We start from the raw sequence: 25,233 nt of genomic DNA, 5'->3' as shown, positions 1-25,233 counted from the left end.
CACTATTTGGTTGATTCTGACGTAAGACCTTCTAAAGAGATACTATTTCCCCCATTTTACAGATGATGAAACTGAGGTCTGGAGACTGACTTGCCCAGAGTCCCACAACTAGTCAGTAGTCATGGAGGAACTGGCTTTGAAATGCAAATGTGTCCGATTTTGAGCAATTTTTTATTCTGTGATGGAGCGCAGCCTCAAAATAGAACAGAATACTCAACTACCTCATACAGAACGTGAGAAATAACCCAAGAAGTAGAAAGAATGAGAGAGAGCTAGAATGAACGATCATGGCTGGAGGTTTAGTAGAAGGTTGCTGGCCCTGGGAGCAAGGCCCAGGACCCAGGGAAGAAGGGTTGGCTGGAGCCATAGGAAACAGGGGATGCAGCCAGAACAGCACCACAGCTGACTGAGGCGGGTGCAGAAGAAGCTCAGGCCTGGGCAGGAAAGGACCTCGCTTACTTGTTTAGAACGTTACACAAAATGCAATGCACTGTCAATTCTTGGGTCATCCCCTCCCTCCGCATTCTTTTTAGCAAAAGGAGTTATTATTTCCACTTTCTATGAAAACATTCATTTCTTCAAAATCAGATATCCTAGATCTAGAAGAAAAAAGCAGGTAAAATGAACCAGCTGTACAGTTCAAAGGAAAATGTAATGATGCTCTCCGTCCTTTGTGTTGTGTCTCTGCCTCCTGCTTCTGAGAAAGGGGCAAGAGGGGAGGAAGCACGAGTTCCCCAGGGCAAGAGCGGGGCAGGGGGCAGGGGATGACCCTCAGGAGCAGGCTTCTACTGGGCGGCTTTGGCACTCATTCTGGGCTTCAGTTTCCTTGCTCTTAGAACAGGAGCTGGATCAGACGATCTCTAAGGTCTCTTGTACTTTTGTGCTTCTCCAGCATAAGCCTGGGTGTGGAGGCAGACTGAGATAAGAAGGACAGTGGTGACCAGGGGTCATCTAAGAGATGGTTTAATGGGGTGTCGATAACAGAGTAATTGAATAATAGAAGATTGTGCTTGAAACTTATCTCATCTGCATGAATTTCCACCTTGAGATTTTCTTGCATTGTCAGCCAGAAAAAAAAATTGTAGTTTTGAATAGATTGTGGGTGTCTATAAAAGATATAGAGTTTTGGTGTCAGGCCTAGGTTCACTGAAGTAGATAGCTTCCCCTCACTGAGCACCAGGCATGCATGTGTAGAGTAAGGATAAGAGTACATGGCTCACAAGGCAGCTGTGGAAGGGTCAGATGAGTCTCTGTACAGAGAACACATAGCACAATGCCTGGCCAAATTCCTGGAAATGTCATCTGTCCTCCTTCCCTCAAACCTCTTCTCCTCCTACTGCAGAGGGGAGCACCCAAACTGGAGAATACAGTTAAACAAGTTCAAATTCTTCAAGGATATAGTAAGTGCTCAAATGTGATTTGTCCAGTTCTTTCATATATAATATTCACAACAATCACATGGACCAGGTATTGCTATTCTGTTGTACCGATGAAGAAACTGAAGGTCAGGGTTGTCTTCAGCTCATAAATAGAATGGAGATTTGAAACTCAGTCCAGTCTACTGAATCCAACCCCAAATACTCTTGTCACAGACTGAAAGCTACACATCAGGGGCAGATGCGGTGGCGGAGAATCCACTAGGAGAGGCTTCTGCTTGGGGGTTGCTCCAGAAAGCCCTAGTGGTTTATGCAATCAGACTTGATCCACCCCCATGTTCTTAGGCAGCCCTGGTGCCAGGGCCTTCTCACCCTTCATTCTAGCTGAAATGGAACCAGCATCACTGTCTCCCTATGCAAAGGGATCTCTCAACTTCCTCCTATGGTTTGTCAAGTCTTTTATATCATGACCACTCCAATTCATCAAAGCGTTCATGCTTATTTTGTGCCTCAGTGTTTCACAATGATTTCACTCACCCCTGTTAGGTGAGTGGAGACAGCATTATTTTCCTCATGTTGAGGTTGGGAGCAGGCTCAGAGCAGGCTCAGGGAGCTTCCATCACTTGATGGAGGCCCCACAGCAGGGCCCATGTGGGCAGCCCAGGACCCTGCACTCATGGCGCCTGCCACTGCAGAAGACGCCCTTCACCAGCCACTGGGTCTCAACAGTGTGGCTCCGGCAGGTCTCTCAGTGGGTTTGTGTCACCCAAAGGCTGATGAAGAACAGGGGGTGGGGTGGCAGTGAGAAAGCACTTGGGAATTCAGTGATAACAAGGCCACCCATTCTCTCTCTGTCAGCAACTGATAGTGACAGTTGTAATAGTGACAGGCAGACCTGGATGGAAATCCTGGTTCCACCACTGACTAGCAATGTAACTTTAACCATGTTACTACTACACTTCTATGAGCTTCTGTTTTTTCCATCTGTATAGTGGGACTAATACTACTTACCTATTCCTACTGAAGGGTGAGATGCAGCAGGCAATGCGCTTAGCACAGGGCCGGGAACATAGTAAATGCTCAGTGGTAATAGTGCATAGTCTTCCTTAAACTTGCAGTGACATTTATTTCACCATGATTAGCAGCTGAGGCTGTGGGGTGACATCAGGGTGATGAGTCACTTTATCTGGCTGGGTCTTACATCCGGGGCGATGTTCTGTTGCATCTGCCACCCTCCCCTGCCCCAGCTCAGGGCCCTAACAGTCTAGCAGGGCTGGGACTTTCTGAAAGGCTCCCCTGACCACACCAGTTCCTCAGGAAGCCTCTCAACCCCAGCTTCAGCTCTACTGACATTGCCTTACTTCCCTTTAACCCCTTTTGAGGCCCGGTTTAGAATCTGTATCTCAGCCAGAGATCTTTCTATGCCAGCTTTGTCCACGCTGTTTACTCCTGGATAGTTCTCAGGCCCAGCCATCTACCAACCCAGTGCCTGGAGTCAGGCAGACCTGGATGGAAATCCTGGTTCCACCACTGACTAGCAATGTAACCTTAACCATGTGACTACTCCACTTCTATGAGCTTCTATTTTTCCATCTGTATAGTGGGACTAATACTACTTACCTACTCCTACTGAAGGGTGAGACGCAGCAGGCAATGCGCTTAGCACAGGGCCTGGAACATAGTAAATGCTCAGTGGTAATTCCGGCACTTTGGGAGGCTGAGGTGGTCAGATCACTTGAGTCCAGGAGTTCAAGACCAGCCTGAGCAACATAGCGAGACTCTGTCATAAAAAAAAAAAAAAGAAATTGCTCGATGAATGATTTTGTGTGTGTGTGTGTGTGTGTGTGTGTGTGTTCCTCCTGAGCATTTGACTTTTCTTTGCTGTATTTTTCCACCATATACCAATTACAGACCACATGGCTCACATCATTTCTATCTTCTCAAGCATCCTGGTTTCTTTTCATCCTTTCTTTTGTTTTTGGCTTTCTAGCTTCTATTTTCTGGACTTTTTTTTTTTTTTTTTTTTTTGAGACAGAGTCTCGCTCTGTCATCCAGGCAGGAGTGCAGTGGTGTGATCTCAGCTTACTGCAACCTCTGCCTCCCGGGTTCAAGCAATTCTCCTGCCTCAGCCTCCTGAGTAGCTGGGACTACAGGAGCCTGCCACCACACCCGGCTAATTTTTTGTATTTTTAGTAGAGACGGGGTTTCACAGTGTTACCCAGGATGGTCTCCATCTCCTGACCTCATGATCTGCCTGCCTTGGCCTCCCAAAGTGCTGGGATTACAGGTGTGAGCCACCATGCCCAGCTTCTGGACCATTTTTAATCATACTTTGAAACTTTCATTTACTCTATTAAGTGATTTATGATAGCAAAATGTCAATATTTGTAACATTTTTCTGTCTTACCCAACAGGACAGGTAATGGAAGCTGACAGGCTAGCTGCAAAAATTAATTAAAGCAATGAATTATGTTTTTAAACACAAAAATGGGCAAAAGGTGCAAATAGGCAATTCATAGAACAAGTTCATATGATCAAAAACATATGAAAAGATTTTAGATTAGTAATCAGAGTAAGTTTAAATTTAAGTAGCAATGAGATATTTCTTCTATCAGAATGATCAAGATTTAGAAGGACAAATATCTATTGCTAATGGGAATGCAAGGAAAAGGTTACTTTAATAATTGTTCTTGGATGTTGTCTTAGTTCATTTTCTGTTGCTATAACTAAATACCTGAGACTGGGTAATTTATAAAGAAAAAAATTAATTCCTCATATATTGGAGGCTGGGAAGTCCAAGGTCAAGTGGCCACTTCTGGTAAGGGCTTTCCTGCTGGTGGGAACTCTGTAGAGTCCTGAGGTGGCACAGAGCATCACACAGTGAGGGGGCCCAAGAGAGAGCCAAACAGGCTTTTATAACAGAGCCACTCCTGCAATAACTAACCCACTCCTGTGATAACACATTAACCCATTAATCCATTCATGAGAGCAAAGCTGTCATGACCCAATCACCTCTTAAAGGCTCCACCTCTTAATACTGTTACAGTGGGGATTAAGTTTCAACATGACTTTCATAGGAGACACACATTTAAACCATAGCAGGTATTATAGCCTTTTTGGAAAGCAATCTGGCAATATCTATTTTATAGTTTGGATATGTGCCCTCTCTAAATCTCATGTTGAAATGTAATCCTCAGCATTAGAGGTGAGGCCTGGTGGGAGGTGATTGGATCATGGGGGTGGATTTCTCATAAATGGTTTAGCACCATCCCCTCGGTGCTGTCTTCACGATAGTGAGAGCGTTCTCCCAAAATCTGGTTGTTTAAAAGTGTGTGGCACCCTCCCCCGACTTGCTCCTGCTCTTGCTGGGTGACATGTCTGCTACTGCTTCACCTTCTGCCATGAGTAAAACTCCCTGAGGCCTCCTCAAAAGTAAAAGCTCCCTGAGGACAAGCAGATGCCAGCGCCTTGCTTGTACAGCCCGCAGAACCATGAGCCAATTAAACCTCTTTTCTTTATTAATTACCCAGCCTCAGGTATTTCTTTATAACAAAGCAAGAATAACCTAACACAATCTATTAAAATTGAAGTTTCCAGAAGTAGTGGCCATGTGCCTTTAGTCCCAGCTACTGGGGAGGCTGAGGCAAGGGGATCATTGAGCACAGGAGTTCAAGTCTCCAGTGAGGTATGATTGTGTTTATGAATAGCCACTACACTCCAGCCTATGGGCAACATAGTGAGACCCTGTCTCTGAAAAAAAGAAAATTAAATTAAAAATACATACAGCTTTTGACTTAGCATTTTTATTCATGGGAATCTACCCCATAGGAATACCTAAATGTGTGGCTATATAAACGAGGATGTATAATAAATTATTGTTTTTGGTAGAAAACAAACAAAACCTAGAAGCAAAGCAAACGTTCTTCAAAAGAAGAATGGTTGAATATATTTAGACTTGCCGAGAAATATGCTGCAGCCATTAAAAAATAAATTGGAGGCTGGATGCAGTGGAACATGCCTGTAATTCCAGCACTTTGGAGAGGCTGAGGCAGATGGATCATTTGAGTTCAGGAGTTTAAAACCAGCCTGGGGAACATGGCAAGACCCCATCTCTACTAAAAATACAAAAAAAAAAAAAAATAGCCAGGCATGGTTGTATGTAATTACTAATTACATAGTAATTATATATTATATATTAAAAAATAGTGATTATATATTAATATAGATTTTCTTCTTACATCTACTCATGCACACTTTTACATTTATGTGTTATATATTAATGTAAAAGTGTATTTATTGTGAGTAGATGTAAGAAGAAAAATTTTAAATTATGTATATATATCTTAAATATTTTTGTTAACCTAAAACATAGAAATATATATTCCTTCACTAAGATTTTGACATAGTCAAAGTCTCTTCATTGAAACTAAGTATATTTTTCAGAGTTCTTCCTTATTCTTTCATACAAAAATCACGCCCTTAATGCATTGTCTACAATTTCTAATTTCAGTTTCTGCAGAGTGGAGCGAGAGCTTAGATACTTGCAAAGCAATTTTAGTACAGAAACCTTATAGATGTGGTACTTTTCCCACTATCTTTTAAGCTGTCTTGCTTGTACCCAATCCACTAATCTAATTTTAGCATCTCTCCTTTATTAAGTCTTTGTAAAACTGTCAGCTTGTTTCTTATAAAAACAATAACTCTTTCTTTTGCATTCACACTTCACCAGCTTACGTGACAATGTTAAAGTATAGCTAATATAATAGATTCTTGGGAACAAACACATCTCATTGTAGGCAACATTCATGTCAGCAGGTAGCCACCATTGTCTGTGGCATCCTAGAAGGCATGAGCATCCTTCTGGCCTGAGCATTCAGTGAGCCACGTAACCTGCTGAGTCAGTTCCTAGTAGCAGCACATGACCAGCAGGTCATGTAACCTGCTGAGTCAGTTCCTAGTAGCAGCACTGAAAATCCTCATGTGCCATGAGTTGATGAGTGGGTAACTAGCCTGTCAGGATATTCCCAGCTCTCCGATTTTACTGTTATCCTATGTTTAAAATATCTAGGGTTGTGTGTGGGCATGGGCTGGGAGGCATGGAGGATTACATCCTCCTTTTTCAAATACATTGTGTAGCATTTTGCTAATGTGGCAAAGTTTGTGATGAGTGGCATGGCTTGGGTAGGGTAGACAGCATACTACAATCCTGTCTTGGGAGCCGCAAGTCAGTGCTGGGACAGGACTATAACCCAGATTCATATCTCCTAGTCACTGCTAGGTGACTGTGGGCATGTCGTCTCAACTCAGTACACCTGTTCTCTTGTCTTCAAAATGGGGTGATGCTATCTCATTCACCAAGATGTTTTGAGACTCAAATGAGATAAACATTTTTTAAAGTATTTGCCACAATGACAGGGCCATCAGAGTTGCTTTCATACCTACACACCCTGTGCACACTTGTAGCAATGGGATGGAGTGAGGGACTCCATCTCTATGACAAGCAGCAAGGTTCCTGGGGAAAAGCCTACTCTTTGGAGGCAGGCAGAGGAGATCTGGATACTGCTTTCACCAGCAGCCCATTGCACATCCTTGGGCAAGTCACTTAATCTCACTGAATTTCAGTTGTGTCACCCAGGAATAATAGTAGGAAAATTCCATGTAGCTTGAGCTATTGTGGTGAGGATTAAATAGAGGTTATGGGACCTAAGGTGTCTGGAACACAGGAGAGGCGGAATAGATTTTATCCTTGTAGGTATGACTCAGTCCACAAACTAAGATCTGAAAAAAAATAATGCCCTCTAGTTTCTGTGACTCAACTTATTTCTGATTCTAAGTTCCAATTTCTCTTGGTTGGTGAAGAATTTAAACCCCACCCCTTCCTGGGGATCCCGCTGCCCTGGCACTGTGGACTATGACTTCACATTATGAAGCAGGGTGGGGATTTGCCCTTGATCTTCAATCTACACAGCTTAAGGCCAGGTGTGCTTTGCCCTGTCTTCCTGTTCTGTATCTCTCTTGCTCCCAGGACATGTTCAAAGCACACAACTATCCCCACAGCTTGAGTTCAGAGGCAGGACACAAATGAGTGCAAGAAAATAGGGAGGAGTAGAGCTTGTGAACTGGAGAGAGATGCCCATCTAAAGGCATATCATTTTTTTTTTTTTAAGTTTAATACTGTGAGAGCCAAACAAAACATGCCTGTGGGCTGACTGGGCACATGAGCCTCTTCACTGCTCTGTGAATGTGCAGGGCCTGCTCTCACTTCAGGGCCTCTGCTGGGAATCCCCATCCTGGGATCCCATCTGTGACCCCCTGACAGCTCTGCTGGAGGGTCCCTCAGTGAGGTCTTTCCTTGTCCCTTCCTACACTCCCCACCCCCTTCCCTGTTTTATTCTTCTCTATGGCTCTTAGTGCTGTGGTTTCCTTATTTACCCTGGTTAATGTCTATCTCTATCCACTAGAATGCAAGCCCCACATAGGCAGTCAAGAACTATGTGTTGAATGAATGGGTAGATGGATGGATGACTTCATCGTGGAATGAGACACTCACCTTAGGCAGAAATTGCAAGGGCAACATCAAAAACCTCAGTAATCAAGATCAATAATATTTTAATGCAATATTTTTTTAGTCACAGTGCAAAAAATCTGTGATAAACAAACTATCAAATTTTTGAATAAAGGCACATCCAAAAGAAGTTGCAAGTGAGCTAAAGTTAATTTAAAATTCTTTAAAATCATCACTTGTTCAAGAAAAAATTCTCAAACATGACAATGTTCTCAATTGAAAACAAGATAAGAAGTAGACTTTGAAAGTTTTACTAATGAGTGTTCTTCCATCAAAGCCAGGAAAGTAACATTCTAATAAATTCTTGGGCTTTGTTTGTTTGGTATAAGTAAAATAATTTAAACTTAATACAAAGTTTTAATGTACCTACTTTTCAATTTTCCAACTTTTTTATGCTACCTCAATGTTCTGGAAAAAATTAACCGATTAAAATACATCAAGGCCAGGTGTATGGCTCACACCTGTAATCCGAGGCACTTTGGGAGGCCGAGGCGGGAGGATCTCTTGAGCCCAGGATTCAAGGCTAGCCTGGGCAACATAACAAGAACCTGTTTTTATATCTTTTTAAAGTAAAAAAAAAATATTAAAAGGGAAATGCATCAAGACCTGTACCACAGAGGCCCACATTTTTCTTTTGCTCCAGGCTACATGTGGGTTGCCGGGGCAATGGTTCTCAGCAGATGCATGTTGATGAAGTGGTATCATGAGCCATCCCTCCCAAGCAGACCGCTGTAATGTTCACAGCCCAAATTGCTTTAATCTACAGCAGTGAGAGGTGTGGGATTTCAGGAGCCTGCTGAGGGAGACTGCCTCTTTGGGGGTGCTTCTCAGTCATCCCCAAGTCAAGCCATGTGGGCCTACTCCAATGAGAACTAGTTTTTCCTTTCCATGGAGGGATCTTGAAAAAGAAAAAGAATTGTTGAGATCAAGAAGAGGAAAGGCTTGGGGAGACAGGAAGGACTGTACCTCATTTTCTAGGTATCGGATGTCAACACAGGTGGCTTGGGCAATCCACACATTTGTTCACATTGAATTTACTTCTGCCATTATCCACCACTCCTGCTCTGACCCAGAGGTGCCTCCCAAAACGCCCAGTACCACAAGCCCTCACCAGGTGCTGGGCTGCAGCTAGGCTCCAGCTGCATAGCTCAGAAGCCAGTGCCATCTTCCCCAGGCTGGTGCCACTCCATACCAGGAGTGGTTGTTGGGAGGCACCCTGGTGTTGTGGAAAAGCACTGGAGTGAAGACCAGGGTATTGGGGCTCCTGCCACAAACTAGCTCTAAGACCTTGGTCCAATTACCTTCCCTATCACAGTCCAAGTTTTCTTGTCTGTCTGACGAGGCCTCTGAGGACCCATCTAGCTTTAAGAGTCTAGAAGGCAGAGTTCAGCTTAGTATTTGATGTATTTGCTACATGCTCAACGTAAGTGGTTAAAAGCAAATGACCTCTTGAGAGAATACCTAAATTAAGGATAGACTCTTTCTTGGAGCCAACACAAAACAAAACTTGGAGAAGACTTTCGGAGGGCTCCCTACTATATGTGGAAGATTGACTGCACACATTTATCTTCTTACGTTATAGCTTGATGGTTAAGAGGCTTCTGGGGCTACACTGCCTGGGGTTGAATCCTGGCTCTGCCACTTATAACTGACCTGAGGCAAGTCTCTGTCCATTTCTTCATTTGCAAAACAAAGAACTGAGAACAGGGTGATAAGGTGGCTGTCTGCAAGCCAAGAAGAGAGCCCTCACCAGGAACTGAACTGACCAGCACCTTGTTCTTGGACTTTCCAGCCTCTAGAATAATGAGAAGTAAACATCTGTTTAAGACAGACAGCACCATCCAAACAGACTAATACAAATGAAGAGACTGGTTTTAGGAGGAGCAAGGAGAGTGTATCCTGGATTAACAGGAGAGGCAAAGTGCAGTGGTGCTGAGAGAGCTGGGTGTGTAGGTGTGATGGAAGTGTGAGGGAGGTCTCTTCTGAATGCTATTTTTTTCAGAGACTTGAGAAACAAAGTGATCAGTTGAGAGTGAGGACACAGGATTGAAGATCTACGAAGAGAAGTGAGGAGACAGCAACAAAGCAATGTAATGAGGACATTTGAGAAACACTACAAATCTGCCAAACGTTTGAAGTAATTAAAGAGAAACTAATCAGCTTGGTGTTAGATTTTTCTCCAGGCATGTCCATCGGTTTGGGTGCAGAGAGGAAACTGGTAGAGGTAACTATAACCATGGTTGGGACTCGGCAAAATGAGAATGGTCAAGTGAGAGAGGAAAAGAGTGATGGTAAAGGAGTAATTGTAGGCCAGGCGCAGTGGCTCATGCCTGTAATCCCAGCACTTTGGGAGGCCGAGGTGGGCAAATCACCTGAGGTCAGGAGTTCAAGACTAGCCTGGCCAAAATGGTGAAACCCCATCTCTACTGAAAATACAAAAAAAAAATTAGCCAAGCATAGGCCGGGCGCGGTGGCTCACGCTTGTAATCCCAGCACTTTGGGAGGCTGAAGTGGGCAAATCACAAGGTCAGGAGATCGAGACCATCCTGGCTAACACATGAAACCCCGTCTCTACTGAAAAATACAAAAAATTAGCCAGGCGTGGTGGCGGCTGCCTGTAGCTGGGACTACCCAGCTACTTGGGAGGCTGAGGCAGGGTAATGGCGTGAACCCGGGAGGTGGAGCTTGCAGTGAGCCGAGATCGCACCACTGCACTCCAGCCTGGGCGACAGAGCGAGACTCCGACTCAAAAAAAAAAAAAAAAAAAAAATTAGCCAGGCGTGGTGGTGCACACCTGTAATCCCAGCTACTTGGAAGGCTGAACCCAGGAGGTAGAGGTTGCAGTGAGCTGAGATCATGCCACTGCAATCCAGCCTGGGCAACAAGAGTGAAACTCCGTCTTAAAAAAAAAGGAAAAAAGAAAAGAAAAGAAAAAGGAGTAATTGTAAGGATGAACAATGGGAATCTAAGCCAGGTAAGAGGAAGAGTGAGAACTTGAAGGGGTTCAGGGCCAGGGAACAGGTAGCAAGGTCACTGGCTTGTAGGTTCTAGTGGGATTGAAGAATTTTTGGCGCTGGAGCCCTCAAGGGAGTGATGTGGAAGATGCGAAGTAGGGACTAGCGAAGTCAGATGCTTGTTACAGAGACTATGCGAGGATGCTGCAGATATAGGTCAGCAATATGGCTATGGGGTGACTAGCTGAAAAAGGGAGAAGAAAAGACCATGCAAGGGTATTAGCTTTGTAGGTTTTGAAAGCATTCAAAATCTGGAAGAAGTGATGTCAGAGAGAAGACTTTGACATAGTGCTAAAACCTCCAAGGGATAGGGAATAACAAAGATAACTAGAACAAGGGATGTCAGGCGGTGATGATTAGCTGGCATGAGCATCAAAGCCAAGGAAGGAGCACTGATCTGCAGGCAGAAAAGAGCAAGGAGGACATCCACTTTCCCCTAGGCCCTGAATACAAGGGATGCAGGAAAGAACACAGCTACCCCTTGAGAGGCTGTGGGAGGCAGCATCCCCAGAGAGAGCTGGGTTTCGATTAGAACAGCGAAGCAAAGGAGGCATTCACAGAAGAGGACATCAGGGATGTCGCTGCTGATGGATGGGGGCAGAAAGTGGGGCATTACAGAGCTGCATGGGACAGAAGTCTCCAGGGGAGTCATGGGCTTCCTACAGAGCCTGGGATAAAGGGTTTGACAAGATTAGTCTGAGACAGGATAGGAAGCCATGCCACCTGGAGATGGGGGAGCTGGGGAGATGCAGGTCTTCCCAGAAGCACTCTGGGCTCCTTTCCCACTCTTGCTGAGGCCTGTGGGAGCTCAGATGCAGGCTTTTCTAGAGAGAACACATGTAGCCCGAGGGTTTTTGTTTGTTTGTTTTTTGTTGTTTTTTGAGATGGAGTCTCGCTCTGTCCCCCAGGCTGGAGTGCAGTGGCCTGATCTCAGCTCACTGCAAGCTCCGCCTCCCGGGTTCATGCCATTCTCCTGCCTCAGCCTCCTGAGTACCTGGGACTACAGGCACCCGCCACCACACCTGGCTAACTTTTTGTATTTTTAGTAGAGACGGGGTTTCATTGTGTTAGCCAGGATGGTCTCGATCTCCTGACCTCATGATCCGCCCACCTTGACAGGCCCATCTTGGAGTCAAGAAATATTGATTTCTTCCTTCAGGCTGGAGACTGTCATGTGACAGGAATTCCAGGGACAGTGCAGGCACAAGCTAAAGCGTCTATGTATTGACTTAGGTTTACATGGCTGCTGGAGGCAACTGGCACCATCCACCTCCTCAGGAGTGGCTGCCACTCTGTATTTGTTATGACTACGGTTTTCCAGCTATTGTCTGCTGTTGACCTCCCAATGTGACAGCTAACCAATGCAACAAACTAAGGCTAATTAATGGCAGTGAGAGAAATCTCCCTGCCCCACCTGTGTTATACAACTGCATTGGATGGTAGTGATCTGGTCTTTTCAAAAGCAGCTAGAAGTAAAGACCCATGTGTTCACTTGCCTCCTACCTACAGCAGTGGAACCCAATGAGGGACAGTACTTTTCTCCCTCACTCCATGAATGACCCTACAATGAATTATTTTTCCCCTAAAGCAAGGGAGAAAGAGTATAGATTTTAAAAGGGTATGTGACCCTTATTTTTCTATCTTAGGAAAACAATAGCCAAACCACCTAGTCACTTGTGTACATATTTACATTTATTTACAAAAGTTTCTATGTCATCAGTAAAAACAATTTACTGACAAAAAAGCAAGCACCTAGTCATATAATAAGTTGATGGCAGTCGAAACTAATGCTTGTTCTTTGTTAGTGGGTATTTCTTCTTAAAGCAGCTGCTTCAAGTTACATTTCCAACAGTTGTTCAAAAATTGTAATACTCAAATGAGAAATCAGATGGCTTTTTAGTTTTTAAAATAATTTAATTATGCTGTTGTCTTCATCTTCTGTTACCAATCAATTGGAGCTACAAAAAAAAAATCATATTATTAACTTGTAAAATGCAGTCAATCTGGGCTGCAGACCAGGAGTCTTAATTACCCTCCTATTCTAATGTGAATAGCCCTTTTGTAATAAACTCATCAAAGCCAAGGGAGCTAGGGAGCAGGGATGGAGGAAGAACTGCCTTGAGTGCTCTTGGGATGGTAGTCTGAGTAACACCTGAAGAACAGCCTTCAGGATGCTGCACTCAATAGCAGCCCCAAGGCTCCTCCCGCCGACTCTCTGAGTATAACTGAAAGACTGAACAACAGAGCTGAGACTGTTAGACCCATATGTAAACTGTCACCCATTTGTAACAGCTACTTCCTTCTTTGCTACATGAAACTCCTGGGGATGGTTTTCTTCCCACCTCAAACTTATCTTCCTGTTTAGTCACCTCTGTGGCAATGACAGAACATTCTCTGGCTGTCTTGGAGTAAATCAGCCAAAAAACAAAACGGCATCCTTGAGCAAGCCCTCAAACCGAGTCCATTTCCTGGCCTCCTCCCCCATGGTCTGTGTATTTCCACAGAGCTCAAAATCAGACCAGGCCAGAGCTCCCCAAACATTTGTATCTCATCGGTAACAAGAATTCATGAGTAATTAGTGCTGTGGTCACAGGGGTGAGGTAAAGGACAGCAAACTAGAAGTTTCCCTCCTTGGGAGCCTCACAGAACATGAAATGGGTGCTGTGACTTTCTGAGGGGGATAAAGTGGGAAATGTTTGTAAACCAGGTTGGTTTATGATCCAGGTTTGTAAACCAGGATTCTTGTTGGGGCAGCTTTTTGCTGCTCTCTGCTCCCCTGCCCTCTCCCAGCAGTCTCCTCACCCACTACAAGGAATCAAGCCTGCTTCTCCAGTTTGGCTCCTGCCTGAGATCCCACCTGTAAATCTTTCTTCTCGGAGAAATAGGACTCCCTGCTTCCTTTTTAATTTGACTAACTTTATGATCTGTTTTCTAGACACTTACACAAAAAATACCAGGCACTCAGAAATTGCCTACATTGAACTGCCTGGGTGAGAAGTGTGGCGTGGCCATTTCCCGTCAGATGTCTGCTATCTACTCATCTGTCCTCTGTTGTTCCTAACTGGGTTTAGTTCTTCCTGGTCCTGCCCTCGCACAGCTGGGGAAATATCGCATTTGTTCCTGGTTATGCTTGCCCCTTTCTCATCTCCTCCATCTCCACCATATACAGAACCTTTTAACATTTTAATTTAACTTAATTTTTTTGATGCCCAGGCTGGTCTCCTAACTCCTGGGCTCAAGAAATCCTGCAACTAACTTAAGCTTAGGCTCAAGTGATCCTCACACCTCAGCCTCCCAAGTGGCTGAGACTACAGGTGTGTGCTACCATACCCAGCTTCATAACCCTTTAGTAACTGAGCTTAGGGAATTCCCCCTGCTGCCACAATGGGTTCTTTAAATTTAAAAATAATTATTAAATAGGCAGTAAACACACATGATGCAGAATTTGAATAGTAAATAAAAATATACTAAGAAAAGTAAGCTCCTCTCTCAATCTCAGCCCCAAATACTCAGGTCTCTCCGTAGAATGTCACCTTAGGGAGGTCAGTGTTACCTTTCTAGACTCATCATTCCAAAGCAGTGCTTTTCATGCAAAATGTTCCTGCTCAAGAACCTATAATGGCTGCCTATTTCCACATCACTCCATTCCAAGGACCTCCTTGCAAATATTCAGTGTCTTTTGCCTCTATTTCAACTCAATGCCAGGCAGGTCAATCTTACTATCAAATAAATCACAACAGATTTAATTCCCTCTCATGTATTTGCCTCTGCTGTTTATCCCACCTGGAATGCCTTTTCTACTCCACTCTTGTTCTGAAAATGTAGGTCACATCCTACCCCCTCCAAAGCTTTTCTGATTATCCTGGCCTCTCCAATTCCCCTGCGTTGGTTGCTCAGCCCTTACCGTCGTATCATACATTCTGCCTATCACCTGTGCTTCCTGCCTAAGTCCTTCTAAGAGTTTCTTATGCTCACGTGCATCCATTCTCCCTGGTGTGGCCACAAGCTTCTTGTGGGAGGAGCCCTATTATATGCTTTCTCTGAATCCCACACAATGTCTAGCCTCGCTGGGTACTCTGACCCCACCCTATCAGATAGCACACTGCCTGGTATCGCATAATCTCCACAATGTTTGTTGTGATGAAAGGAACAGATGAAGGGATGAGTTCCGGAATGCCCATCCCCTTTCCCCGTGGCCCTGGATGATGCCCCCCTACCCCCATCATTGGTAGTGGTGGCTATGTCTCCCCCATCCACTCAGAGTTCCCCTCCACTGTAACCACCTAGATCTCAGCAGAGACCTGACTTGGCTCTCGCACTCACCTGGGGCTCACGCATATTGCTCAGATCTGAAATGCCCTCCTCTGACCACAAGCCTGGAGGTCCCTACCTCTCCCACCTCACCTCATCTCCAGCTACTTGGCTCCTCTCTGCCCAGCCTCCCGGCCCATCAACCCCTCATGGCCTTGGGTCCTCCCAGCTTGGGCCTGTGGCTGGCTGAGCTGCCCCTTGGACTCCCTTGCCCCCAGGCCTCCTGCCACAGCTTGTTTCTCCTGCACTGTTCCACCTGGCAGCTGAGGAGAAAGGACACCTTGTGGCCCATCCATTGATCCCACCTCACCTAGGCCCTTGCTGCTGCTTAGCCACCCTCACTTCATCCCTGCACTGACCACAGCAACTGACTCAACAAAACCAAAGGTCTTAACCCCTCACCTACCTCCTTGTCTTTGCAGCTTTAACATGTAGCCTCCTCCCTTGAGTCTCTAACCCGGGGATACCCTGGCTCCGATCCTGGACTTTGCTTCCCCAGTCCTGCCTCCTCTGCCTCTTCCCATCACCCTAGGGCATCTGGCTTTTCTTTCTTAGTGACCTCAGGTGCTCATGGCATCAATTACTGTCCAGATGAAGAGGCGCCCCAATCTGTAACTCTAGCCTGAAGCCCGTATCTCCAATTCTGTGCATGGACATCACTACCCAGGTAATACACCAGCACCCCAAAATCAACCTGTCAAAGCAAAAATTCATAATTTTCCTTCCCAACCAAGACTCCTGTGTGACTCCTCTGTGACACTTGGTCCTGTTGCTTTTATTTTTCTTGAAAAATAATAGTAACAATAATCATAATGGCTAACATTTATTGAACACTATTATGAGCCAGCCACTATTGTAAGCATTTTACTTATATTAATATATTTTGACACAGTTATTTCTATGTGATTATCTATGATATCATTGTCATTTCTGTATTATCATTATGCCCATTTTCCACAGAAGACAGCCAAAGCACAGAGAGTTTAAGTGACTTGTCCAAGGCCTGTGAGAAATGGAGCTGGCATTTGAACCAGGGAGTTTGGCACCAGAGCCTACACTGTCAGATGAAAGTTTTGCTAACAGGACCTCTGCTGTTTCTCTCAAACCTAGCTCTGCATATTCAGTTCTGCCACCATCACCCTGACTCAGGCCCTCTTCTCTGCTTGGCTGGATTATTTCATTACTCCACTAACCAGTGTCCTCATCTCATCTCCTATTAATTCGTCCCATGCTTTGCCAGCAGAGTGATCTTACTAAAGCATAGTTCTGCTAGAAAACTCTGCGGTTCTCCCTAAAGAATGACCCAAAGCCTCTCTCAGTCTCAGCCTGGCCCAACCTGCCAGCCCAGCCCCATCTTTCTCTAATGCCTCAACACTCTCTGCTCCAAAGAGGATGGCTTGCTACTTCTTGTCCTGCCCTTCACACCCTGGGCCTTAACTCTTCCCCTCATCCCTCAACACCCAGCTCATGCCTCTGCCTCCTGACCACCAGTGGGATCTGCCAGGAGGAGGCCTCTTGGAACATCCTATGGCGGTTTATTAAACCAACACTGCTGCTAATTGTGTTTGTGTCCTATCTTTTATATGTGACTACAGGCTCAGCTCTGACCCCGGCCCCTGAAGTGACCCTATCCCTGATCCAACTTTTCCTGGGATGGGAGGTGGAGGGAGTGTATTGTAGTGGTTAACAGTATAACTCTTGGAGTCCAAAGACCTAGATTTAAATCCCAGCCCACCACTTACTAGCAATGTGACCTTGATATCTCACTTGACTTCTACAAATCTCATATGCACTGTCTCTAAGCAAGGGGTATGATACTCCTCCTGCAAGACTTATTGAGAGGGTTCCAGGAAACGATATGCAGAGAGTGGCTAGTGTAGTGCATGGCACACAGTTGGTACTTAATACACTATGGTTAGTATATCTGCTGATGTTACTTCTTATTACTGTACAAGGCAACCAACAGATGAGTACAATCTGGCTTCCCAAGTAATGGGCATCTACAGCAGGGCTGCTGTTGTTCTGGCACAGAGTGCACAGCCTGCAGCGTACTTACTTGGTTCTGTCTGGTTTTCTGTCACATTTCAGAATACCTAAAAATGAAGAAATTGTCTTCTCAATTAAAGAACTGAAAAGAAAAGCTGAAATGTGGAGTTACTGACTGCCTATTAGAGGCCTAAATATGGAAAACTAAGCCAGAGCCCCATCACCCTGGGATTTCCTGCTACCCTATATGCTTTAAATCAAATTGGCTATAGAGCTGGTCCAAAGAGTTGTTCAAAAATTGGTCAGAACACGATAGAAAACCAAATGCAAAAACTGTTGACAAAATGGCTAATTCTACCTTGTGCATAAGGCTGAAGATGCAGGGAAGGCTAGAATAGTTTGGACCAGTGCTGTCCAATAGAAATATAATGCAAGCCACATAAGTAATTTAAAATTTTTGGTATCCACATTACAAAGTAAAAAACAATGTAAATTTTAATATTTTATTTAACACAATGTGTCCCAAATATAAAATTATTTCAACAGGTACTCAATATAAACATTTTTTGAGATATTTTACATTCTTTCATACACGGTCTTAGAAACTTATTATTTTACACTCACAGCACATGATAATTTGGACTCCCACATTTCAAGTGCTCCATAGCCACATGTAGCTCATGGCTACTATTTCAGACATTAAGACAGTGCTCCCACACATGCATGCATCGCTTTCCTGCCCACAGTAGGCATCCGCCTGACCCTAGAACTATGCTAGTGGTTCAGAAGCCTAGTCAATAGGGTTGACTAGAGCTTATAAAGTTGTCTGTCAACTACAACTAGGCAGCTGGAGCTGTTTCCATTCAACTCTTTCCTCTTCTGAAGATTGCATGCCAAACATCTCACTATTTCCCAATTAATGACTTTAAGGTTGCTTAAAGGTTGAGATGCTTGCTGAGTTTTTTTTTTTGTTTGTTTTTTGAGACAGGGTCTCACTCCATCACCCAGGCTGGAGTGCAGTGGCACAATCTCAGCTCACTGCAACATCTGCCTCCCTCCTGCCTCAGCCTCCTGAGTAGCTGGGACTACAGGCATGCACCACCATGCCTGGCTAATTTTTGTATTTTTTTGTAGAGATAGTGTTTCACCATGTTGTCCAGGCTGGTCTCAAACTCCTGGGCTCAAGTGATGCACACACCTCAACCTCTCAATGTGCTGGGATTATAGGCATGAGCCACCATGCCTGGCCTCCAAATTGTTTCTTTTTTAAGAACAAATTTTTTTCAGATTATCTGGGGCTAACAGTACTGACCATGGGAGTAATTTTCTGTATATGGAATGACCTTTTTTCTTTTTTTTTTAAGTTAAATCAACCAATTGTTTTGAAGTTCTATGGAAACTCAGTGCCACCTCTCTTTAGTTCAGGTATCCTGGGTTAGTTCTTTAATTGAGATCTACAACAACACTGAGTGGAAAATGATTTTGGTTTCTGGGAACCAACCTGTTCAGGAGATGATTAACTATTATACTACTATTTGGGGATTAAAATAGATTTTTAAAAAATTTGAGCTCCCAAAATATTTTATGCATTGGGCAATAGCTGAAAACTTTCTTCAGCTGATTGTTATAATACTGTTTAGTGGAGAGTCAACTGACTGATAATCTATTACTTAGGGATGGATTTTCATGGTATTTACAACTTATAATATGAAAATGTTATCGTCAGGAAATTATATTTAGCACTGATATCGCAAAATAGTCTAGTTCTGCACTGACAAAGAAAACTTTCTGCAATGATAGGATTATTCCTTATCTGGGCTATCCAGTATGGTAGCCACTAACCAGATGTAGGTATTGAGCACTTGAAAGGTGGTTAGTGTAACTGAGGAATGAATCTTAAATTTAATGGTATTTCATTTTAAATTATGTATTTAAATAATCACATGTGGCTAATTGGCTACTATACTAAACAGTGCAGGTCTAAGGAAACTGAAATCTAGTTTATAAACTTGATTCATGACACAATGGATCCTAGATACTATCACTTGTAGAAAGTTTACTCTTTGGCATTCCCTGTCTGGCATATTTCCTTTTGGTGAAGGCTGATATGGAAACTGCTATGGCATCAAGAATATCTACTCTTCAGAATTACAGCCTGCTCCCTGTCCTTTGGGATTTGAGAGGGATTACTCATTACCAGGAATGAACAGGCTGGGAACAAATTCTCCAAGTCATCAGTTCTCCAAGCTGTATGACTGCCCAAGATCGCTAGGGGACTGAGAAGCCTCAGGAAGTAATACAAGCATGATTACTTGTATTATGTAAGTCACTTAACTCAACCAAAACTCCTTTCCTACCTGGGAGCCCCATTCGTGGCATATGACATGAAAATTACAGAGATGGCAGCCTAAAGAGGTCTTTAGCAAACTCTGACTTGGAGACCAGAAGTTTAACTATATTTTGAAGCAGATCACATTTGTAAAAGGAGGCTATGCAACAGGTTCAGGCTGTGTTCCCAGGCCTGTATAGCTCTCTGTGGCCCAAGGATTCATTCTACCTTGAGATAATGCAGGATCTTTGGAGGAACCTAGCATGCTCAGCAGTCCCACACAAGTAAAGCAAAAAAGTTTTTGTTTCTTTACAAATGTATAAAATTTCAAACTTTATTTTCATCCTTAAACTATTTTCTGACCTTTGGAAAACCAATGCAAGTTTGAAAACTATTTTGTTTTAAAAAGCATACATACCATTCATATACAGCATAACACATGTTATAATTACTGCTAATGGTACGGGTATAAGTGCATATCTGTGTCTTGAATGACCTACAAAAAAGAAAAGAAAAGAAATTCAACTAGTTGAACTGATCAAAATGGATCGTCATTATTTGCAGATTCCACCTTGCGATTTGCTTATTTACTGAAATTTATTTGTAATCCACAAGTCAATACCCATAGCAGTCATTCTCAGACATAAGAACAGTGATGAAAACTTTGAGTCACCCAATAAGCAGATTCCCAGCAGAGGTGGAAAAAGGTAAAGCACTGCCTTCTTGTTTCAGTTCTTACACTGTTAACAAGTGTCCTATTTGCAGTCTATTTAGTGCCATGATTTTGCATTTTTATGCTTTTTTGTTGGTGATTTCACTATTTTAAGTGGTCCCAAAGTATAGTGTTGAAGTGCTGACAAGAGTTCCTAAGTGCAAGAAGGCTGCGCGATGCCTTGCAGAGAAAATAGGTGTATTAGATAAGCTTCACTTAGGCATGAGTTACAGTGCTGTTGGCTATGAGTTCAATGTCAATAAATCAACACTATATGTTAAGGTTTATTTAAACAGAAACACACATAAAACAAGGTTATAAACAGATCATTAACAAAAATGTTATGACTAGAGGCTCACAGGAACCTACCCCTGTATTTCCCCCAGGAACATTACTTTAGTACTTGCTATTTCACTGTTAACTTTACTCTGTAGAACTAATATGAATAAGAAGATTCGACTATTTCTAAACAAACTTATATGCACAAGCTTGATACGTTCCAGACCCTGTGTTATTTAATAAAAGAAGAAAATGTTCCACTAGAAGGTTTGTTTCTGACCATCTCATACTGCCAGTGGAGGCAGAACTTGGCATTGTGTTTGGTAGGGCAATTCTGGCAGTTGTATATAATAAGCCTTAAAAATATTTATCATGAAGCATCTAGACATTGCACTAAGTCATGTGCCTATAGTCTCACTAAGTCATTACAATGTTGGGCAAGTGCCTTAACCTCTCAGTGCCTCCATTTTCTCATAGGGTAACTATACTTGAGACTAATAAATATACTTATCTCATAGGGTAGTTGCATTTAAGAACAGCTGTTATATACTGTCATTAACCTATTGAGTAGATGTTATTGGTATCTCTATTAATATCTTGTGACTCTGCAATTCCATTTCTAAGATGCCATCCTGGGGAAACTCTCAATGATGTGCCCTTCTTCTCCCCGCAAAAAGGCACAAAGATATTTACTGCAGCCTTACTTAATATACCATAAGGCAAAAACAACCTAAGTTGTTTTCACAGCAGTTCCTTGTTTTTACAAAAAACTGTGGTATGTTCACAAGGTAAACTCTATCCAGCTATTGAAAATCCAAAATCAGAGTACACAATGCACTGCTAAAGGATTGGGGAGGGGTCACTAAGAACAAATGTGACACGGTTATGGGAAAGAAGGGGAAAGGAAGGGAGAGGAGGAAGAGAGAGAGAAAATGAATGAATAAATGAGAATAAGGATATGATCACACTTTCCTTTTATTAGGAACACAGGTGTGTTGGAACAAATAGGCAGTCACCTATTGGTCAGATTTGAGAAGATCCTGGCCAGAAACTGCTAGGTGCCCCCGAACATCATTTTCCCTTCTTTAGTAGCAAAATTCAGATGTTCTTTGGCAATAATACTCCCCAAGTAGTGTTTGTATACTTCCCTCAGGTGACATACAATGCCTGGTTGCTTTTCTTTTCATGATGCCAGTGCCATTGAAGATCATTGTCTAGAGCCATAATTTCATCAAGGGTTTGCAAAGTGGTTTAGTCTATCATTCCTTCTTTACTAACTACAATCTTCACATAAAGATAAACTGCCCCTCATCAACAATGTGGTTACTCTGAGGTTCAATTTATATACGAAAAGCAGCATTTGATTCTTCTCTTTCTTTATTGTTTTTCAAAATAATGAGTTAGCTCCCAAGCATTCTCTAGAGAGGACCAATGAGTTTTTAAATTTGTTTTTAGTACATTATGAACTCATGAACTGAGCACAATTGATGTGTCTCAATCTACTGAAGTTGTTATTCTTACTGATGTTCCAATTGTCTTATTTTTGGCCAGAGGGAACCTCTTCAGAGTGGCTCCTGAGTCCTGTTGGTACCATCATGGTAAGTCTTTTTGATAGCTTTCTTGTTATGTGGTAAAATAAGATATTCAAGGCTTATTTTAATGCATTCCATGCCCCAGGTATGGAATCAGCCAACTGTCCCAAAGGCCCTGGTTCATTTTCATGGGAAATGATAATTAGGTACCATAATCTGGGTGAAGGTGGCCAATCATCCTGGTTTTCCTGAAACTGAAGAGTTTCCTGGGATGTGAAATTCGGGTGCTGAAACTGGGAAGTCTGGGCACACCAGGTAACACTGGTCACTCAAATCTGGGTCCAAGAACCAAGAAGCATGCAAATTGCTACAGGACTGGCTCTTGTTTCTAGAACATTTCAATGGACAGAACCAGGAAATACACGATTTTCTAAGAGACAAAATACATTAATGGGTCATGCTGGCATTATGTTGAACCCTATTAAGCTGCCAAGATTCAATGGTTTTTGACTAGAGAAACAGCAATTTCATATGGTTCAAATTAATACCTTTAAATAAATCCAGGGCTACAGTTTTTACTTAACCTAATCAATTTACAGCTGAATCTCCTTTCTTTCATGCCAAACATCCCAATATTCAATAACAACAATATAAATATTCATTTGCATTTTCCTGCAATACATACTCAACAGTAACCAAATACGAGCATTACTGCTAACTATATAATTACTTAAAACATTACAATTTTTTTCTTTGTAGTTCTTTTTATCCTTAGAATGCAGCCCCTTGAAATATGCACCCAAATTACTATGTTTTTAAAACACTTGGAATGGTTCCTCTATTTGGGGTTATTCCACAAACTTGATTCATGGCTTAGTACGTTAGCTTCACTTGGCTTTAAATATTTTGAGTTTCAGGTTCACAACAAAACGGAGCAGAAGTTACAAAAAGTTTGCACATACATCCTGCCCCTACACATGCATAGCCTCCCCACTATCAATATCCCTCACCAGAGTGGTACATTTTTTAGAATTAATGAAACCACTCTGATACATCATTATCATTAAAAAATCCATGCTTTACATTAGCATTCAGTTGTACATTCTGTGGGTTTGGACAAATGTATAACAACATCGTTACAGTATCATACAGAGTATTTTCACTGCCCCCAAACTCCTCTGTGTTCCACCTATTCATATCCGCTGCCAACCACTAATCTTTTTAGTCTCCACAGTTTTGCCTTTTCCAGAATGTCATATAGGTAAAATTTACATAGCATGTAGCCTGTTCAGATTGGATTCTTTGACTTAGTAATATGCATTTAAGTTTCCTCCATGTCTTTTCATGGCTTGATAGTTATTTTCAGTGCTGAATAATATTCCATTGTCTGTATGTACCACAGTTTATTTGTCCATTCACTTACTGAAGGACATCTTGGTTGCTTCCAAGTTTTGACAATTATTAATAAAGATGCTATAACCTCCATGTGAAGGTTTTTATGTCAACATAAGTTTTTAATGCCTTTGGGTAAATAGCAACAAGCATGACAGTTGTGTTGAATGGTAAGAGTACGTACAGTTTTGTAAGAAACTGCCAAACTGTCTTCCAAAGTGGCTGTACCATTTTGCATTCCCACCTGCAATGAATGAGAGTTGCTTCACATCCTCACCGGCATTTGGTGCTGTCAATGTTCTAGATTTTGGCCAGTGTGATAGGCGTGAAGTAGTATTTCATTGTTGTCTTAGTTTCCATTTCCCTGTTGCCTGTTGACATAGGACATGCCCAGCTAATTTTTGTATTTTTACAAAATAGAAAATAGTAGAAATGGGGTTTCCCCATGTTGGCCAGGCTGGTCTTGAACTCCTGACCTCAGGTGATCCGCCTGCCTCGGCCTCCCAAAGTGCTGGGATTACAGGTGTGAGCCACCGCGCCCGGCCCAGGAGTATCTTTTTATATCCCTATTTGCCATCTGTATATCTTCTTTGGAGAGGTGTGTGATGAGGTCTTTGACTCATTTTTTAATTGGGTTGTTTGTGTTTTTCTTGTTGAGTTTTAAGAGTTTTTGTATATTTTGGATAACAGTCTTTTATCAGATGTGTCTTTTGCAAATATTTTCTCCCAGTCTGTGGCTTGGCTTCTCATTCTCTTGAAATTGTCTTTCATAGAGCCATGTTTTTAATTTTAATGAAGTGCAGCTTACCAATTCTTTCTTTCATGAATCATGTCTTTGGTGTTGTATCTAAAAAGTCATCATATCCAAAGTTATCTAGGTTTTCTCTTATGTTTTAGGAGTCTTATGGTTTTGCATTTTACATTTAGATCTATGGTCCATTTTGAGTAAAATTTTGTGAAGGGCATAAGGTCTGTGTTTAGATTCATTTTTTTGCATGTGGATGTCCGGTTGTTACAGCACTATTTATTGAAAAGATCATCTTTGCTCCATTGCATTGCCTTTGCTCCTTTGTCAAAGATCAGCTGACCATATTTACGTTGGTTTATTTCTGAGCTCTCTATTCTGATTCACTGATCTATCTGTCTTTATTTTTCCACCAATACCACACTATGTTGACTACTGTAGCTTTATAGTAAGTCTTGAAGTTGAGTAGTATCAGTCCTCCAATTTTGTTCTCCTTCAATATTTTGCTGGCTATTCTGGTCTTTTGCCTGCCCATTTAACCTTAAAATCAGTTTGTTGATATCCACAAATGACTTCTGATATTTTGCTTGGGATTGCACTGAATTTATAGAGCAAATTGGAAATAACTGACATCTTCACAATAAGGAGTCTTCCTATCTATGAACATAGAATATCTCTCCATTTATTTAGTTCTTCTTTGATTTTGTTCATCAGTTTTGTTGATTTTCTCATATAAATCTGGTACATATTTTGTTATTGTACCTAAGTATTGCATTTTTTGGGTGCTAAGGTAAATGGTGTTGTGTTTTAAACTTCAAACTCCACTTGTTCATTGCTGTTATAGAAAAGTGATTGACTTTTGTATATTAACTTTGTATCCTACAACTGTGCTATAGTTTTTTATTAGTTCCAGGAGGTTTTTGGTCAATTCATTTGGATTGTATACATAGATATTCATGTCATCTGAGAACTAAAACAATTTTCTTTCTTTC

At 42.4% G+C, this 25,233-nt stretch overlaps 1 protein-coding gene across 10 annotated transcripts in view; it reads right to left on the bottom strand.

Moving 5' to 3' along the window:
• CD58 (CD58 molecule) overlaps positions 1-25,233 on the bottom strand; it is a 151,079-nt gene that overhangs the window by 81,938 nt on the left and 43,908 nt on the right. For 5 of the 10 annotated variants that reach the window (XR_010123700.1, XR_010123699.1, XR_010123696.1 and 2 more), the window contains exons 4-6: positions 20,000-20,077; positions 2,997-3,156; positions 2,388-2,527 (exon numbers count right to left, since the gene is read on the bottom strand). Coding sequence is in view for 3 of the 10 variants with exons in the window: in XM_063651562.1 (XP_063507632.1) it covers positions 2,515-2,527; positions 2,997-3,156; positions 20,000-20,077 (251 nt within the window). In the remaining 7 variants the exon portion in view is untranslated. Of the gene's footprint in view, positions 1-152; positions 2,528-2,996; positions 3,157-12,625; positions 12,914-17,322; positions 17,360-19,999; positions 20,078-25,233 lie in introns of those variants that run through there. The other 5 variants (XR_010123701.1, XR_010123702.1, XM_063651562.1 and 2 more) reach the window with 5 other exon arrangements.

Source organism: Pongo pygmaeus, chromosome 1 (genome assembly GCF_028885625.2).
Source record: "Pongo pygmaeus isolate AG05252 chromosome 1, NHGRI_mPonPyg2-v2.0_pri, whole genome shotgun sequence".
Classification (NCBI taxonomy): Eukaryota; Metazoa; Chordata; class Mammalia; order Primates; family Hominidae; genus Pongo; species Pongo pygmaeus.
Note: the sequence above shows the minus strand (reverse complement) of the source record. Positions and strands in the feature narration are given on the sequence as shown.